Source organism: Siniperca chuatsi, linkage group LG10 (assembly GCF_020085105.1).
Source record: "Siniperca chuatsi isolate FFG_IHB_CAS linkage group LG10, ASM2008510v1, whole genome shotgun sequence".
Classification (NCBI taxonomy): Eukaryota; Metazoa; Chordata; class Actinopteri; order Centrarchiformes; family Sinipercidae; genus Siniperca; species Siniperca chuatsi.
In genome coordinates this window covers 15,431,561-15,450,686 of record NC_058051.1, presented here as the reverse complement: position 1 = coordinate 15,450,686, position 19,126 = coordinate 15,431,561, and the positions used below count along the sequence as shown (strand labels likewise).

The window sequence follows — 19,126 nt, the reverse complement described above, 5'->3', positions numbered from 1 at the left end:
GTGACAAGTTTGTAAAATGTCCATCTCAGTACATATTTTGGTCACAACTTTTTATTAACCCAATTTAAGGGATGCTTGCCAAACATGTTAATACAAATATGTCAGAAAAAAAGAATATTGGACAATATATCATTATCAGATATTTAAAATTTTAAATATGTATTGATATCGGCCTCAAGAATCCCTTGACCCTGCAAATGCTAATGGTGGCAATGTTGTGTTTAGAGAATTGGCCCTTGCCTACCCCCTTCTGTACACACCACTGTCAATTTCAGTCTCTAATCTGGATTTTTTTGTATAACCTTTTGACAGCTTATTTGTGAAACAAATTTAATTTTGTCTTTGGAAGTATTAAAATTGAATACAGGCCACATATACTTACCCCCAGAATTATTTTATCTAGTTGTTCTTTTGTGTTATGTGGGGACAAACCATTAAATCACCTCACCTTCCACCAGGCACTACAATCATTACAACCCTTGTCATACAGTAAAAGTAAATAAAAGGTTAAAAAATGAGTTGGAAATCCCATCACTACTACCACATAAAATACTTATTTGTAAGGCTGTTAACTGTATGTTCCCTGCAGCTTAAATATAGTAAAAAATCATTTTAAAAAATGGTTTGATGCTCAGGTGGACATCACTCGGGAAGCTCCCCTTAAGCAAAACGAACCAGTGCGCATGCGTGGAACATTCGATCACTGGTGTTGTAGCTAACGGCTAGGCTACGAATCCAGCCAACATGGAGAGAAAAGGTAAATCTTTACACCGACACGCCGTATGCTGTATGAGTAATGTTAGCCGTTGTGTGTGTGTTGACACTGCAGTTGATGTTCCTCCGCAGTTACAAATGTAAAGTTTAGCCGAGCTGCATACATTCAGATGGGGGTTTAATTGAACGCGTCTGTCACGCACTGTTGAGCTGGAGCGAGCTACGTTAGCTCTCTAGACATTAGCTTTAGCTTCAATGGGACATGTCTGGATTAACTAGCTTCGTATAGCGTTCTAGCTCTTTATATTTTACACACAACTAAAACACCGACAACATTAACCAGCTGTTACTGTATTAACCGACCAGCTAGCCACCCAAGTGTCTGAAATTATTTCATTGCATACTATCGTTAGTCTTTTAGAAGAACGGTTACCTAGATGGGTAGCTTAGTGGTGTAAGTTAACGTTAGATGGCTTCCAATATCAAACCGGGTGACTGGCAGACCGACAGATGCACTGCAATTGTGATCTAGATATTGGTAGTTGCAAATATGACAATACAGTGCATAATGACCAAGTTTCTGAGCTGTAGGGTGTTAGTTGTATCGTTTACCTCAGACAGTGTCAACCTTTTTTTGTCCTGAGTGTCAGCTAGACAACAATCGGCAACCAGACAATGGCAAAATAATTGGTCACTGATGTCTTTTTTTTGACAGTTCTAGCACTCCAGGCGAGGAAGAAGAGGGCGAAAGCAAAGAAGACCATCAAAAAGTGAGTTTTTACCTCAGTTCAAGCTTATTGTCTCTTCATGTTGTACATGGAACCTTCAAGCATGCAGTTTGTCAGTTGTACTCAGAGTTGGTTGTTTGTTGCAGATTGACACACGTGCCGTCTGTGCATGGTTTAGCTGTGAAACTGACACAAGGTCCTTGACTGCATGCTTGCACTCATACTTTATTTTGGTCTGTGCATGATCCAAAGATGAAGTAGTGAAAGACTGACATATCTCAAAAGACTCATGAGATTGAACACTCTGGGTTAGTTTCCATAGCTTTCCATTTTTGCATGGTGGGTTCAAGTAAGAGCAGTACCATTATTCATTTGGACAGTTATTTTGATAAGATGTAAGCTATCTGTATAGAATGTGCAGTATGCAGTGCCTGAAATAAACTACCCAAAGGCTTTGCCCTATCTATGCCTAACTATCAAAATAGTTTATGAATGATTGCATTAAGATAATACAACATTTAGGGCTCAAAATAGACCATTCAAGCGTTGATCTCCAATACTGATTGTTTTGGTGTACCTAACAATCTACTAATCATGCCATCAGTGGCATCCTCCGGAGTGTTGCATAACCACCTGTGCTATATTTAAAACCAGAGAATGAAGAAGCCCACATCAGCCCACCGAAACATGCTGTTTAGGTGAAAACAGCACTATTGCAGATACTCTCTCCTGACAGTGTTATCTTCGTGGCTGCATGTCCATTAGACATACGATTCATATGATACTAAGGAACTAAATATAACTTAAAACAGTACCGTTGCATGCCACAGTAATCCTTGCATGCTGAGCACCACATGTATAGAAGAGCCATTACACTCTCAGTCATGTTGAGGACACAGTAGAGTGTTGGAGCTATAGCTCTGATTCAGTTGTCAGGATGAACATCAGTTTAATGTAAGCCTTTCAGGAAAAAACGTACATCAGAAGAACTTGAGTACTAGACACACAGTTACCTTCACACCCAAAGTGAAGAGCACACTGCAGTAATGAAAGAGTAGCGAATGCGTTTCAAATGGTAAAAACATCATTGGAAAATTCAGTAAAGATAATTCAGTAATTGCAGCTGTTTGTTCTGTCATTGGTGCACAAACATGTGGTAAAACCTCTCTGCTTCAAATAACCGTATCAGGCATGAATAAGTAGGTTGCAGATTATGTGGAAACCAGCAGCCCATTTGTGAGACACTCCAGACCAGTTTATGAATTTATTTGAATGTGATCTCGGCTTTCTTGGCTTCCATGGTGATGAGCAGCCTTAATCTCCTCTGTGGAGGAAGTAACATCAGGCTGTTTGGCTTTCAAGTTAATATTAGCAACTGAACTGTTGGCAAACACAGATTATAGGATGTTGCACATATATACACAGACAGAGTGCTCACATGCCAATGTGATTTTTAGAACTGTATAATGACTGAATATGTTGTTTTGTGATTAGAAATGTCCTGAGCTGTAAAGCCTGATCCATTTTCAATCCTACACATTGACTGTCAAAAATGCCCTATTGTGCTTGGTTGAAATGCCGGAACTGCTATATTTTAATTTCACATTTAAAGATTTGTATGACTAAATTAATGAATACTCAAATTATATTAATATCATTAAAATGTTGAGGTACATTCCCCTTATAAAGCAGATATATCCCCTTATGACGGGCATTATATATTCCAATGTACACTTTCCATAGGCCATCCTGTTGTTCAGTGATGCATTTTTAGCTGCAATCACGGTCAAAATACCACACCAAACTACAGATTAAAAATATCTAAATATTTTAATATGCAAAGATTTTCATACATGCCCTTTCTTCATATGCCAAAACATTAATTGTGTACCAATACTTACCTGTCAGTCTTTTTTAGGTTCTAGACTTGTAGTGCATTAAATACTAATATTTGAGTGCATTTTTCTAAAGTTGTCTACAAAACCGTAGGCCAAATTCTTAATACTCTTTCTTAACATCTTAATTTTTGTTCAGTGTTCTACGAATTATACTAGATGTACTTTGTCTCTTCCATCTGACAACCTGACATTATGACAAAATGATTGAGCTTTGTAATTGCAGGACACCAGTGACACACAGGCTTGTACCCAAACTCTTTCTTAATCATGGTCCATATATTGCTTTCTTCTTTAATGCAGCTGCAGATTTCTTGACCCTGATCATAGTAATTTATTATATCTACCATAGACTCTGTAAAATATGGATCTAGTCTCCGTGACGTCACCCATAGGTTTCCGAAGAGCCAGTGTGAAGCTCAGTGTGGTGGCGCCGACCGGCGCCATCTTGGCAGTGCCTGACTCCGCCGGCTCTGAGCTAATCCAAAAATGGGCAAAGACGTGGAGCGTGGGTGGAGCTGAGGCAAGCCTGGTTGCTGCAACCAGCCACCTGTGATGGCACCAACCTCTCACTCAAAGTGGCCACATCCTTAATTATGCATAACTTCAAGCCTTAATAATAATAATAGTTATATAAAAATTCACCCCCCTCCCCCCTCATTGGCCATTCAAGGAACTGCAGTTTTTGGCACTTCCGCCTTGGCTTCATTTTTCAACCGCAGAGGCTTGCCACTTGGTATCTACCAAGTCCTGATTCAGTAGTGTTTTATATTTTCTTAAATAATACAGCTGACCAGTGCACACTTAACCTAAAATAGGACTGTGTTAAAATTAGTAAAGCCATTCTTACTCAGACATATCAGCTGAATAGCTGTGTATTGAGAAAATATAGCGTGCAGCACAGATTTCTTTAAATGTTTCCTATATTTTGTATTGTGTGGTATCTGTAGAAGAAGGAGTGTCAATGTGGATCTGTTGTGGCAGGAAAGTTTTGACAAGATTTTGACACCTTCTCTTCATTGCCAGCATGAACAAAATATAGAACTTCAAATGCAGTTTTCAATCATCAGCAGCAATTTATTATGTTATGGTCCACCTGAAAAATGTTTTTAAAACCCCATGGTGTATTCGCTTGCATCGCTCACTTGAAGTTTCTGTCATTTGTTTGCGTTTATTTGTTTTATAGCAGATACAGCTCAATTTAAAAATGGGCTTGATTGATTTTAACAACAAATTTGCAGACTGGCTCTGGACATCCCCACTATTTGTCTGAGCTAATGTAGTTCAAAGTCATTCAAATTATAGAACATTCTGAATGGTGTTTAACATTAATTTAAATTAAAAGTTTAGCTTAAATTCAATTGGTTTGACCAGGACAGACACTTACAATGCTTTCTTTTGGAGACATCAAGGATTGCATTTCAATTATTAAGACGGGTTGTTGGTAAGAGGTGCTGTTAAAGTTAATACTAAAAAGGACCTCTGTACTCGAGGATGAAAGATGTCAGGGACTTTGTTCCTAATAAAGTCTATGATGGTTGGTGTGCTTGTCCAGGCAGCCAGCCAATCCCAGAAGTCGACAGCAGCCCCAGCTAGAAGCCTCGCCTCAGGAACCCGAGGAACCTGAGGAGATTCTTGGCTCTGATGATGAGGAGCAGGAGGACCCGAATGACTACTGCAAAGGTGACTCCTGACTTGCTTAGTATGTTTATGTGCAGACTATAACCCAGGTATTGTGAACAACCAAATTGAAACATTTGATTAAAGTGTTTGTATGACTTGCAGTAAATAAACTTCCCCAGTAAATGAGGTTTGCCAATTTATTGTCCTAATTTAACTAAGGTAACCCAGTTAAGGTGTTTTGTATTGTATTGCCTTAGTTAGGTTGCAATCAATTATTACAGTGCATGTAAATGCGCTGGCAGACTGTCTATTCATTGTTTGTTGATCTGTCTAGTCAGCATGCATTTTCTTCTCATCTAGGTGGCTACCACCATGTGAAAGTAGGAGACCTTTACAACGGAAAATACCATGTCATCCGGAAACTGGGCTGGGGACACTTCTCCACCGTTTGGCTCGCTTGGGACATCCAGTACGAGAAAATCTTTACTGCATATTCTTACTGCACTGTTTTGTTTTTGAGGCCTGAAGTTTGATACAGATTCAGTAGCAGCTGACTGTGACACTGTTGTGGTAGGACATTGTACGGTGCTTCCTGTTAGTGAACGTTACTTGCTCTGTGGTTGCAGGGTGAAGAGGTTTGTTGCAATGAAGGTGGTGAAGAGTGCGGAGCACTACACGGAGACGGCAGTGGATGAGATCAAACTTCTCAGATCTGTAAGTAGCTGAGTTAGTTGCACACAGTAGGTTTTGTGAGTTGGAATCCCATACATCAGGAAGCACAGTAATGACGTCAATGCAGACACATCGATCACAGTTGATAACAACACATATAGCACAAGAACAACAGGACCTTGCTTACAGTGCAAGCCATTACAGACTTTACATAGTGTTTGACTTCACACACTGTGTTACAACATTCAGCACGTAAGGCATGTGCGTTCAAGCAGTATTACATGACTACAGATAAAGAGACACGTATGCCAATGTATTGGTTCAGTCTAACATTAGTAAGTGTAAATCCTGATTGTTTCAATTGTGTTGTTCCTTTTCTTTGTCCCCAGGTAAGAAACTCAGACCCCAATGATCCCAACCGGGAGATGGTGGTCCAGCTGCTAGACGACTTCAAGATCTCTGGTGTTAATGGAACTCGTATCCTTTACAGCCAAATATCGCTAATGCTTCCTCGTCTTTTTTATGACTCAGGTTTGATCTGTTTAAATCCTTCCGACTGGAAAGTCTAAAGCCTGTTAATTCTTAGAAAAATACTTTGTCAAGGAAAGGATCAATCTTTCCCCTGGTTTCAAATTTAGCTGGAGAGCAGTATGCAAAGTAAACAACAGGTGACGGGCGTACTAAATGGAACCTTGTGTGTCCCAAACAGATCTCCACCTATCACAAACGTTGGCTTAGTAAGATCCCCTGAATGCCACACGGATTGCTGGAGCTGTAATATGAGACTCCCTAACAACACTGTAGTGTTTGCACTCCTATGACCGGCCCTTTTTTCAGTAGAAATAATGCTACTCCTCGTGCAGGTGACTTGACCACAGGGCCTCAAATTGTTTTAGTAAATAGTTTTCTTCTAATGAGTTTTCAGTTTGGCTTTACTTGTATTGCATTGTTAATATCTTAACTGCTATGATCTTCAGATGTCTGCATGGTGTTTGAGGTGTTGGGACATCACTTATTAAAGTGGATAATAAAGTCCAATTACCAAGGGCTGCCCCTGCCGTGTGTGAAGAGCATCGTAAGACAGGTAACACAAGACCCACAGTGTCACGCCTTTTGTATGCTGGAGGCTCGTAATGAAGGTTCAGTTGAAGCTTCTACTAGTTTACAAGAGCCAGGTAGCCTCCAGGCTGTTTGACAGGTGGAAACCAGTCAGGGCTGAGCATTCTGTGATAATTGAACATATAAACAGTTAGCAAGTAAAACAAGCTTCTTAACATAACAGATGGAGTGAGATAAAAATTGTGGTGCATTTTTTCACTTAAGGGGGCCTTTGTCATGATGGAACAAATAACTGATTCAGCAATATATTGCAAAGGACAGATTTTATAAGTACTAAGTATTACTCTTTATTTATGCTTAGTTTGCTCATTATCTAGATTTGTGTTCCTATGAGACACATGCGTATCAGCCTTTTATTCTGTATATTTTAACCGTGTGGAAAACCAAAAGAGACATAGAGAAAAGGATATTGAAATATTAAAAACTGTTTATTTCAGTTCAGTTCAAATTTACAGTCAAACTTTTACATTCAGTCGATCATTCTCTATTTATTCATTTTCCAGGTACTCCAAGGCCTGGACTACCTGCACACAAAGTGTGAGATCATCCACACAGACATCAAGCCGGAGAATATCCTGATGAGTGTTGATGAGCCTTATGTCCGGAAGCTTGCAGCTGAAGCCACAGAGTGGCAGAGGGCTGGGGCGCCTCCCCCCTCTGGTTCAGCAAGTATGACACACACACACACACACACACACACACACACACACACACACACACGTTCACATGTACATTCATGAGCACAGCTTGGTAACAGTTTGTACTCATATGATATTCTCTTTTCAGTAAGCACAGCACCTGCTCCAAAACAGGTACAACCCTTTTATTACTTACTTTTTGCATAGGACATCAGCCTCCCACATTTTTCAATATAACACACAAAGCAGTCCCACGAATATGCAACTATCCATGAGAGCTATTTTATTTCTTATGTTCATCCCTGACAGACAGTAAAAATGTCCAAGAACAAGAAGAAGAAGTTAAAAAAGAAGCAGAAGCGTCAGGCGGAGCTGCTGGAAAAGTGCATCATGGACCTGGAGGAGATGGAAAAGACCACAGAGACACGAGAGGAGGAAGAGGATGAAGATGAAGACCCACAGTCTCCAAAGGGATGGGCCTGCTCTCCTCTCAGACAGGTGTCCCTTCTAGAGCTTGGAAATGAGGAAACAGAGGGTAAGAAGCCAACATCACTGGAGTAATGCTTCTTAAATTGTTTTTGCCATTGGCTAAAGTTCTGTCATGGTTGTAAGACAGTAATAAAATGATATGAATCTTTTGAAAAGAATTGTCATCTGTCTTTTCCTGATACTTTCAGAGAGCAGTGTGAATGCAGATCTCATAAGAGTGGGGCAAGAAGGGCTGTTAGAGGTGAACTGTAATGGCCATGTGGCGCTGGACCAGAGGCAGTCCCAGTGGAGGGACGAAGACCAACACAATGGCAACGCAGAGCCCACAGAGAAATGTGCCAGTCAGGAGGAGAAACGCAAGGAGTCCCCTGTTCACCCCATGTGCAACGGTGTGGACTCTGCAGATCTCAAGGAGCTGGACACTCAGACTGAAGACAGGGGTGCTCACAGCAGTGGAGTAACTGAGAGACACCTTCCTGCTGGGCTAGAGGAAAGAGAGCTGGAGCGAAGCATTTTGCAAGAGGACGGGCCTGACTGTCAATTTACAACCCAGGAAAGTCTGAGAAACGGTCAGTCAGCTAAAATCAGTATATCTACTAACTGCAAAGAGGTTTTTCGGTATCTGTTTGCTGTGGCTGGGCTTCTTTGGAAGTTTAATAAAGGCTCAGCCATGTGAACTTTGAAATACTGGTCGTTAGGCTCTTCTTTTATTTGATATTTAGTCCATCCTTATCTCTCTCTCTCTCTGTCTGCTCTGATGTAGGCAAGCTAACAGCAGGATCCCTCCTTGTTAACCCCCTTGAGCCACTCAATGCAGACCAGATCAAGGTCAAGATTGCAGACTTGGGAAATGCCTGCTGGGTGGTGAGTAGTCTACTAATGACCTGAGGGATTGCCTGATTAGGGATGACGCCTTTTAGCTAGGGACATATCCAGTGTCATCTAGCTACCGAAATAGAAATATTTTAATCTTCCAGCTCTTTGTTGAATTTGTTGTATTGATCTAGATTTTGAGATGGAATGGTAGATAAAGTCGATTTACAGCTTTCCTAGTCCTCTAATCTTCTGCAGAGTCCACACACATTTATAATTTTTGACTATAATTCTCCCGTCATAACTGGACCCATGCTGTAGGCTCTGTTACTTGCATGTTATGGAATCTTGTTTTTTAGGATTTGTCTTTTCTCCTCTATCTCTCTCTCAGCACAAGCACTTTACAGAAGACATCCAGACACGGCAGTACCGGTCCTTAGAGGTACTCATTGGTTCTGGATACAGCACACCGGCTGATATATGGAGCACAGCTTGCATGGTGAGAGACTACTCTGACAATTAACTATCGCACTCTATCAAAACCTAAGAAAAAAGTCATGGTGCAGTGTACCTTGAAAAGATCTCAAAGCGTTATAAAAGTGTAGCAAGTGTTGGGAGAGAGTAAATATGTCCCCTCATACAGTGTTTTTTCCTGTGCTTATGATGGTTGTGTTGTCTCCTCAGGCTTTTGAGCTTGCCACAGGGGACTACTTGTTTGAACCACATTCTGGGGAAGATTATTCCAGGGATGAAGGTATTGCTGGGACTTCTTCTTCCTGTCCATTCTTTGTTGTATCCAGTTATAACTGCACAGCATTAATCTTAAGTGCTATATTTAGTAGTGTTTTTGAAATGTATGCTTCAATGGTAAGAGACATTTAGCACTGGTTATTGCTATTGTGAAAAGCTTCATGTTTTTCTTATTAAATTGGCCTTTATTGATATTTTCTTGCCATTACGAATTATTTAAAATATCCACACATCTAATGAGTTTCACAGTAAGCATGGCAAGTTGTGGCCTTCACTCCAACTTATTGTGCAAATTTGCACAAATTTAGAAGAAACATAGAAGTGAATCATGTGATGATGAGTACCAACATTCCTGTGTTTATTTCCTCTCTAACACCTCAAACCACATTTTTGCCGCACTGGAGACGGGGCCATCTCTCACTTCCTTGCTCATCTTTTCGTCATTTCCTCCTCACTCACTCTCCACATTTCCTTGGTTTCTTCCATATGCTTTCTTTTCATTAATGTTGGCTTGCCACTTAGCTTGAGGTTGAGCTTCTGTACTGACTTGATTCTGCTGCAGCATGTCAGGTATGTGCTAAGCGTCAACCTTCAGTTTATTGGCGCATGCCCTGCAGCTGTGAATCGGCCTTTTCACCTATAGTACATGAACTTATGAGGTTATTGCTTAATGTTCTTCCACAGCTTTCTCTGTCGTGTGACTGTCCTTTTTATTGGATTTTTTTTACTAATCACTCATGTATCAGAATCAGCTTCATGCTTTGTTTTCCTGTATGAAAATGAATGGCCCACATGTGTTCAAATGTTTGTTATAGCTTTTGATATGAAAAAAATAATATAGTCCTCCCATACATGTGCTTCTTGTCATACGAGGCTGTCATCATCCATTGTTTCTAATTCATTGTTCCACATGACCGTTTGCCATCTCTCTCTCCTATCCCCTCTCTCATTTACCATCTCCTCCTCTCTCCAAACTGTTACCCTCTGACCTTCTGTCTTCCCTCTCCTCCTCGGATGTGCCTCATTTCCAGACCATCTTGCTCTCATGATTGAGTTGCTTGGTAAAATCCCTCGTCACTATGCTCTGAGTGGGAAATACTCACAGGAATACTTCACCAAGAGAGGTATGCTACCCCTCTGCCTTTGGCTCGCTCTGGGAATGGTGGATGGGAGATGAAGGGGGAAGGTTCCTGTCAGCACATTCAGATCTACAAAAGTTGTTGGTGTGTGCAGGCCAGTGGGCAAAAAATTAATACAGACCAATAAATAAATGTTACTTTGAACAGTGTCATCTGACATTGATTCAAGTGTCAGTAGTTCTGCCAAAGATTGCCTGGCAGAGGTACATTCAGCTCCTCCTTAGCTGTAGCCAGAGGACTTGGCTGGACACTTGATACTGTATTGATCCCTGTAGGGGAAATTCTCATTACTTTTTTCCTCCACAGGGGAGTCAAGAGTGTAAGGTCAGCCACAGCAGTGGTCCGATTTTAACTATTTCCTTAAAATGCATTTAAGTTAATAGAATTATAAAATCACAGAAAAAGCAACCTGATAAAATGTTGATCTTTGTTACAGTGTTTCTCTTAATTACAGAAGTGTATAAGATAGTTATGAAAGAGCCTTGGAAAAATATCTCATCCATTAAGGGATCTCTGGCCTGAAATAGCTTGAGAACCTTTGTGCTTCAGATGGCGCCTCTGGAGCTGGTAGGCATTCAGTGTCATGTTCATGAGCACTTCTGCAGGGCAGATGCCTGTTTGGGGTCCTGAACCTGAATCCTAGAGTCTTGAACCTTTGTAATGCTTTAGTGCACTAAAATGTGTTGATATAGTGAAGCGGTTAAAGTGTCAAGAGCTCTGTTTACACCCAAGAATGTTTCTGTGAAAATGAGGATGAAGCTGTTGTATAAATAGCTTCAACAGGTATAAACAGCAGGCGTACAGACATGATAAATACTTTTGAGTTGAATATATTCATACGCCAAAGATCAGTGAGTTTAAGATAAATTTGATACCTTTTTAGTTGCAGGTAGTGAAATGTAATAAAACACTGTGATAACTTAATGAGCAACTGAAAGTTTTTGCTTTGAGATTTAAATATATGAACAGAAGAAGGCTGATTACAAATCCCAGGAAGAACATTTACTGATCGTCTTCATACTCCACCCTAGTTTTAGTATGAATTTGTCATCGGCAATATGGGAATTTTGTTAGTATCCCATTCAATGTCTGATTGAATGCAATGGCAAAACTGAATCTGTTGAGTCTGGTGGCCATGTTTTATTACCTGATTTCTAACTGTAGGTCTGTGCACCCCAACCTCTGCAACAATCTGGCCCAAGTGTGTGTGCCGTCAGCCTGACCCCTCTCTTCCTCAGCCCTCCACCCACACACCCAGAGTGGGCCTTTGACTGGGACACTGTCTGATGAATCTGTTGTTTGTCTTGTCTGTCTTCTCCTCTCCTCTTGCAATCGTCTGCTGTTGTAGACCATATAGCGCTGATCATTGAGCTGCTGGGGAGTGTCCCACGTAAACTCATAATGACCGGCAAATATTCCAAGGATTTTTTCACCAAGAAAGGTAAAGCATCAGTGTTAAAATTAGAGAAGGTTTTCTCCTGTCGTCAAGATCATGCCCTAGCGCCGCTTATAATAAAGTCATATCTATTTTCACACGTGTAGAAAAAATTAAAAAATATATTTTTTCACTTTTATTGTTAAAACATTTCCAACATTAGATACTACAATTCAAAAGAATTACTTGTTTTGGAAATTCATTGACAGTTAATGAAGTAAAATATTGAATGTATGTCACATCTAGATATTTGAACATGTTTTCACAGACTTAACTACTACTACTGATTGTAGTGAATTTACACTTGGGAAATTGTTGTACCCTATTCCTGCATGGCTCTCTGAAACAGCGCTGTCTGACTGACTGCGGTTTTCTGCAGGTGATTTGAAACACATCACCAAGCTGAAGCCGTGGGGCCTGCTGGAGGTGCTGATTGACAAGTACGAGTGGCCCCGTGAGGAAGCAGAGTGCTTCGCTGACTTCCTGCTTCCCATGCTGGAGCTGATCCCAGAGAAGAGAGCCACTGCCGCAGAGTGCTTGCGCCACCCCTGGCTCTCCCTCTAGTGGAGACATCCAGCCATTGCACCTCCCTTCCCTCCCACCTTCTCCAGAGACTGCAACAGATCACTTTCCAGTTTGGGCATATCAGATGAATATTTATTTCTCTTTTTGTTTCGTTGTTTTGGATTTCTTATGTTCTTGTTCTTGAACTAATGCTTCTGTGTATGTTTGCTTTGTATTTGTTGGTTCTTCTCTCGGCGTGATGATGTCAGGAATCCAGTGGATTATATTACTTTGTGGCTTTGTGGTCATGTTGGCTCCAACTGCTGTGCTCCATTCACCCACCCAACTAAGCAAACCCGTTATTGTACTGCTAGCGACTCATCCTTGTTTGTTACACTCCTGCACTAAAACCCAAACAAATCAAGGATATGTAGCCTTTATTGGTCATTTTTGTCCCCTTGAAAAAGGACTCACTATCACTTCTTTTCTCGTACATTTTCATTAGTGCTGTGTTGTTTTTTTTAATGAATTATTTTATCTTATATTACATATGTAAGGTATATATTTTGTAATTGTAAAGTAGGCTTAGGAAGTTGCACACTGGGCTGACATTTACACTGACTGTGGTAATAGTATTTCTCCAGACAGACACTCCACTGTCTGATAACGTAGGTCATATTATTTAGCCATAACAAATCTGTTGTCACCTGGTATTTAGTGTGGTTAGTTAAACATAATAAATGAGATCTTAAATTCTCATGGGAGGCTGGTATTCTCATACACCTATTACAATTCAGGAATATTGTGTTTTAAAGGTTTCAACAGGACAACATGTTAAGAAGCCCAATTTAAAGGAAAAAAAGTGAAACTGTATATATCTGTACCAAAGAGTTTGCCTTTATGTATATTACAGTTATGTACAGTTTTTAACAAATCTTATATCTTAGCTAAAATTATTTAGCTGGGTAGCTGTGTTTTAATAAAGCGTATGGAAGATGTGTTCGAGATCAGTTGTATGTATGTATGGCCAACTGTTCAATAATGTCACTGTTTTTACCATAGAAATGGTGAGATCTGATGTTATGTAATGGTGTCCCAAATTGATCATATCAAAGTAACATATCTGTTGAGGCCTAGGTGAAAACAAATTTACATCAGTGTGCAATTCAAGAACATAGACTTTATGTGAGCTGTCAATTTACAAAACTGTACAACACACCATACAATAAAACAGATGTCCATACAACACAAAATGACTGTGTCAAGCTTTCTCCTCTGAGTTTAACATTTTTCTCTGTGTTTGACATGAAGTACAGAATTAAAACTGCAGTTCTTGCGAAGCAGTAAAGGGCTGCCAAATTTCAATTAACCATAAGTCAATACAACTATGAAAACAGCAGAATACATTATAAAACAAAGCAAGTCAGGTGAACAGTTTGATGTAAACTACATTTCATTGCCATCAAAGTACGTCTGCATTACTGGTTCTGAAGGTCCGTGTTCATCAGGGGTTTTCTGTAAAAGAGGAAAAATTTCAGACACTGAGCCTTTGCTGGCTACTAAACCAACTCCATAATACTAGTAGACACTCAAACTAATGTTAGGGAAAAAACTAGTTCAATAACTTAAATGCTGGATATGCAGTTTAGACTTAATTCCATGAGCTGACGTTTTTGCAACAGTATGCCTTCTTCTGAGCTTTCAGGAAAAAGCAAAACATCATATTTATAGCCGCTGGGGTAAACAGATGTATGAAATCATGTATATGATGTAAATAAACCACTGAATTAAAATAATCTGTACAAAAGAGTCAGTAGTTCCCATTCTTAAATCATTTAATTCTGCAACAGCATACATATAAAACTTCCACTACAACTAACTGGTTATGCAAAAAAGGCTGCATGATAATAAAAACAACATAGTACGATGCTGTAGGATAAAAATCAACTTATCAACTTAAAAATCAATATGAAGAGCTCAACAGTAACATTTTCACCTGAGCTATGAGCGAGTATAAATAAGTGCAAAAAATATAGTCGATGTATTCTCTCTCAGTTTACAATTAGACGATAGGAAAATCCAGAAAGTAATCAAATTAGGAAAGTACTTAAATGCTCAGGAAAAAAATTATAATTTGTATACTACAATTTCAACTACAACTGGGCAAACTCTATTTGCTTATGAAGATTATATAATATGACTGAAAGCTCAGAAACAGACATTAAATGGACCTTGAGGTGAGATTGTTATGTCAATTGCTGTTTCCAAGATAAATAATGTTTAATAATTCTCAAACCTTTGACACTATTTGTGAAAAACCTTTTTCACAGCAGACATTGTGACTTGTCAGAGTAGGAAAAGCACAGGTACAAATATTAAAATTAAAAAACCCTAACTTTTCGGAGGAAAACGTACGTGTGCTCGTTGCTGAAATTTTGCAGTTGAACATTTGACATAGTTGAAATGCTGAAACAGTTGAAGTCATAGTTCAAATGGCAGTCGAAATACAAAGAAGTTAAAATAGCTCAAATGGAGTTGCTGAAAGTGTAAGTGCTGACTAAGTACTGAAAAGAGTTAAAATGTCAGTCATAGTGTCTGTAATAAATTGGGCTGCAAGACACGTAAATGTCAGTAGAGGAGTAAAACATGACTGCAGAAATCTCACTTGAAATGGAAGCGCTGAAGACACTTCAAGTGTGTGCACTGTGAGCTGTTTAAATTCCAGCTGTAGTTTAAGATCTGAAAGTAGTTGAAGAATAAAAATCACTTAAAATCATATTTTGACATGTGACATTATAAGCACTGGTGTGAATAATAAAATGAATGATAGCTGAATTCCATTGAGCTGCTTCAGTTTCAGGGTCCTGTCCTGTCACATTGCCATACTGGGACATTTGAATAGAACAGAGCCATTGTTAATGTTATTAGTAACACCTGTGCTTTTCCTACTGTGTGACAAGTCAAAATGTCTGCTGTGAAAAAGGCCTACAACCAGCATTCAGACTCCCAATACCAAGCTCAAGAGCAGAGATGCTTACGTCCCTACTTTGGTCTATCCCCACAACCTTCACCTATTTGCACGAACCCTTACCTGCTCCCTCCAACTCAAAGTCATCCGGCAGCAGCTTGTCCTGCCGGTTGCCGAGGGTGAAGGACAGAAATGCCAGGAGGAGGGCATCCAGGATGCTGATGATGGCCAAGATGTAGGCCCAGCGCACCGTGCAGTTCCCCAGGCTGTACTTGTCCGTGCTCTGGCCACACATCCTCTTCACCTCCGGAGAGTCCCAGCCGTCTGGGTAGATCATGCAGCCCATCACCATCAACGCAGCTGCGGGGGAGGGACACTGAAATGGTGGAGCCTTGCAATAATTATCCCTTGTGTGCTCTTACTTTGATAAATAATTATTAGGGAGGTTCTTCTGAGCCCCCAGTGCAAGATAAGGCCTGATGTACCCCCATAAAGTGCCAAAGGTTTAATTCATTTATGGTGCAGCAGGGCAAAGGATGCTCAGTGGTGCTGTTTGCATGATGTACTGTTATGAAAGTTCTTAAATGTTAAATGCTCTTCATCTGGTAAAGTTTCCTCTGGGTTTTTGCCATAAGTACTTCACAAACCTGGATTAAAATCAGAATTGTACAGCTATGTGCATTTCAAGGAATAGCAGGGTTATTATATACACTGGTGGAAAGTAACTAAGTAGATCTATTCAAGTACATTTTGAGGTACTTGTACTTTAACTACTTGAGAAATTCCATTTTATCTTGCTTTATTCTCCACTACATTTCAGAGGCAAATATTGTTCTTTTACTCCACTACATTTACTTTAAAGATATAGTTACTAGTTACTTTACAGATAAAATAAAAAGATTAGACTAGTGGTTCCCAATCATTTGGCTTGTGACCCCTTATGAAAACATAGTGTCTGGTTGGGGGCCCTTTGTCACATCTCAGATGTCTATGAGTTGTTAGCAGTACAATCAAAAAGACGTTTCTCAAAACTTCTCAGATGGTTTCATTTAAATAACTTTTCAAGGCCCAAAGAGGTAAAACATTTTTTTTTTTTTTTTACAAAAATGCAAAGATTTCAGAAAATTCCCCAAAAAATGAGCACAAATATATGTCACAGAACTTTGTTTCCCCTTTTTTTGCCTCCCATTAATCATCATATGACCTCTGAGATTTATCTTGTGACCAAGGTTGGAAACCATTGGACAAAATTACCTGACAATCTAAAATAGTTAAAACTAGTTGCACCTCAACCTGCTACAACAGAAAAATGCTGCTTACACATTGTTGCATCAGTATTAAAATTTTAATAATGTTATATATGATAATGTATTAGTCACAGGGGACATTTTACTGCAGAGTACTTTTATTTTTGATACTTTACGTATATTTGTTGATAATACTTGTGTACTTTTACTTAAATGCAGGACTTTTACTTGTTATCCAGTGTTTTGACATTGTTGTATTTGTATTTCTACTTAGGTAAAGGATCTGAGTACTTCTTCCACCACTAGTATAAGCTTTTATCATATGGCTAGTTTCCTTGGCCCAGGTATGTTTCAGATGCACGTTTAGATCAGTTAACAACACAGCAACACCTGATCTTGTTACATGTAACCAATCCACCATCAGAGGTGTCAGAGTCTGGGCTGAAACTGGATCCCTTTATTGGCTTCCACAGTGGAGAACAACACATCAAGTACAAACTCACACCACGCCTGAAACCAGAGAGGTGAGAAGGCGGCTCATGGCACGATGAGTTTATCGCCTCACACTCAATTTAGAGTGAGGGTCTCACTTCAGACCCACTGCTGCATTTCAGAGTTTTGATATTCATGTGCTGCTTTTTGGTAAAGATTTGAAAGGTTTTGTGGAACGTGTGCTTCCATAACCAAATGTAAAAAAAACAAAAATCGTCTTTATTTGGATAATTTGATGCTGATACTATAAGGTTTTAAAAAGTAGAATAAGTGGTGGAGTCACTTGCCTACTTAATGTTTTTCCATGGATTGTGACCTTTGACCTTGGCCAAGATTTTAACCTTAACTCATAAAATGAATGGACTTCATCTTAAACCCAGTAGACATTTTGGTGACATAAGTTACAAAATTAATTACCAGTCTTTTTTCACACAATGCCTCAATATCAATAATCTGATGATATTGTAGGGATTGGTGTAATGGAAGTTGATATCCAACCTCATAGTAAATAATTGGAATTATTCTCTTCACTCAGTTGTAAGTTTAGTATCAGTTCTGGACTACAAAATAAAGTGTGACCAAAATGTAAATAATACAAAATGATGTCTTTGGCTACTGATTTTTATTTTTTTTTTACCCTCAAAGAAGTTATCAGTTTCCTTACTTAGAAGTAGTAATGCCCCAATGTAAAAATACTCCATCACAAGTAAAAGTTCTGCATTCAGTAAGTATTATTAGCAAAATGTACTTTAATTATCAAAAGTAAAAGTACTCATTATGCAGGATGGACCATTTCATTAGTATGAAAATCATATTATTATATACATTATATTATTATTACTTACTAACATGTGAGCAGCATTTTAATGTAGCTGATTAAGCTATTTTGAACAACTTTATAAGATGTTGGGTGCCTTAATCAATAACTATGCATCATATTTTATACATTGGTCACATATTTTTTGTAACATCTTAATCTGAACAGTAACTAGTAACTGTCAAATAAATGTAATGGATTAAAACATGATGTCAGCCTCTGAGATGTAGTGGAGTAGAAGTATAAAATAACATAAAATGGAAGTGCTCGAGTAAAGTACAAGTACTTCAAAATGGTACAGAGGTACAGTAGGCGTACTGGAGTAAATGTACCTTCCACCACTGAAGAACCACACTCCTCCTCACCTGAGGCCAACTGCATCCACGCACAGATCCTGTAGACGTTCCCGGTGTTGCAGAAGAAGAACAAGCTAAAGCACACCATAGTGCCTACAACCAGCAGCATGGAGGTGCCCACGAAGAACATGGCGGTCCTGAAGGCCGGTGAAGGGATGGAGCTGAAGTCCAGCACGCTGCCCTTGCAGATGAGCTCCGAGGTGAGCGCATTGCCGATGCAGTAGTGAAAGAGGCCGAAGTACCCGGCCTGCGGGGTGTTGACGCTGTCCCCGATCCAGTAGGGCTGGATGAAGACCACCACGGTGATGATCACGAAGCAGATGGTGAACACGGCCCACATGACGCCGATGGCTCGGGAGTTTCTCACATAGTTCGTGTGGTAGATTTTAGCAGCCTCCTGGGCTGGGAGCAGATCCATGTTAGCGAGCCGAAAGAAAGAAAGAAAAAAGTTTGTGTCGGAACTTTTCTTAAATTATCTCTGTCTTCAGTAAATCTGTGAACATTTTTCGAATAGGTTTTTTTACTCCATCCATATGTCCTGAGTCTTTAAACGCCACAACACACACGCGCGCGCACACACACACACAAACACACCTGTTGGGACCGTGGCTGCTTTGCATTGAAAGACCTGGCTCAGGATTCAGCACCCTGGACAGCACCCTCTCCTCTCTAATTAATGACGTTGCTCTGACGTCAGAGATTGACAGCTGTCTGACAATGTGGGATC

General features: G+C 39.7%; 2 protein-coding genes across 9 annotated transcripts; one reads left to right on the top strand and one right to left on the bottom strand.

Annotated features, from left to right (window-relative positions):
* Positions 1–638: 638 nt before the first annotated feature.
* srpk1a (SRSF protein kinase 1a) lies at positions 639–13,772 on the top strand. Of its 7 annotated transcripts, none has more exons than XM_044212317.1 (17): positions 644–757; positions 1,430–1,484; positions 4,893–5,020; positions 5,321–5,429; positions 5,587–5,674; positions 6,022–6,109; positions 6,610–6,716; positions 7,255–7,420; positions 7,538–7,563; positions 7,699–7,924; positions 8,067–8,447; positions 8,642–8,742; positions 9,083–9,190; positions 9,376–9,445; positions 10,473–10,565; positions 11,929–12,021; positions 12,395–13,772. In XM_044212317.1, exons 1-17 carry the CDS (start codon positions 745–747, stop codon positions 12,577–12,579), a joined length of 2,037 nt encoding a protein of 678 aa, XP_044068252.1. In that variant the 5' UTR covers positions 644–744; the 3' UTR covers positions 12,580–13,772. The 7 variants fall into 7 exon arrangements, with proteins under 7 accessions (XP_044068256.1, XP_044068252.1, XP_044068255.1 ...); XM_044212314.1 differs by lacking the exon at positions 644–757 and adding an exon at positions 777–854; XM_044212316.1 differs by lacking the exon at positions 644–757 and adding an exon at positions 974–1,252.
* lhfpl5b (LHFPL tetraspan subfamily member 5b) lies at positions 13,685–19,058 on the bottom strand. Of its 2 annotated transcripts, XM_044212327.1 has the most exons (4): positions 18,994–19,058; positions 18,409–18,801; positions 15,611–15,847; positions 13,685–14,034 (listed from the first exon to the last, which is right to left on the bottom strand). In XM_044212327.1, exons 2-4 carry the CDS (start codon positions 18,737–18,739, stop codon positions 14,024–14,026), a joined length of 579 nt encoding a protein of 192 aa, XP_044068262.1. In that variant the 5' UTR covers positions 18,740–18,801; positions 18,994–19,058; the 3' UTR covers positions 13,685–14,023. The 2 variants fall into 2 exon arrangements, with proteins under 2 accessions (XP_044068262.1, XP_044068261.1); XM_044212326.1 differs by lacking the exon at positions 18,994–19,058 and having other exon boundaries at positions 18,409–18,828.
* Between the last annotated feature and the right edge of the window lie 68 nt (positions 19,059–19,126).

Bases quoted from the DNA above. Each gene is read 5' to 3' on its own strand.
- lhfpl5b (XM_044212326.1), bottom strand. From the start codon at position 18,817: ATGGATCTGCTCCCAGCCCAGGAGGCTGCTAAAATCTACCACACGAAC. The intron at 15,848-18,408 runs GTGAGGAGGAGT...CCTCCCCCGCAG, and splicing joins GTGGATGCAGTTGGCCTCAG to CTGCGTTGATGGTGATGGGC.
- srpk1a (XM_044212314.1), top strand. From the start codon at position 797: ATGTTAGCCGTTGTGTGTGTGTTGACACTGCAGTTGATGTTCCTCCGC. The intron at 1,485-4,892 runs GTGAGTTTTTAC...GTGCTTGTCCAG, and splicing joins GCAAAGAAGACCATCAAAAA to GCAGCCAGCCAATCCCAGAA. The intron at 5,675-6,021 runs GTAAGTAGCTGA...CTTTGTCCCCAG, and splicing joins AGATCAAACTTCTCAGATCT to GTAAGAAACTCAGACCCCAA.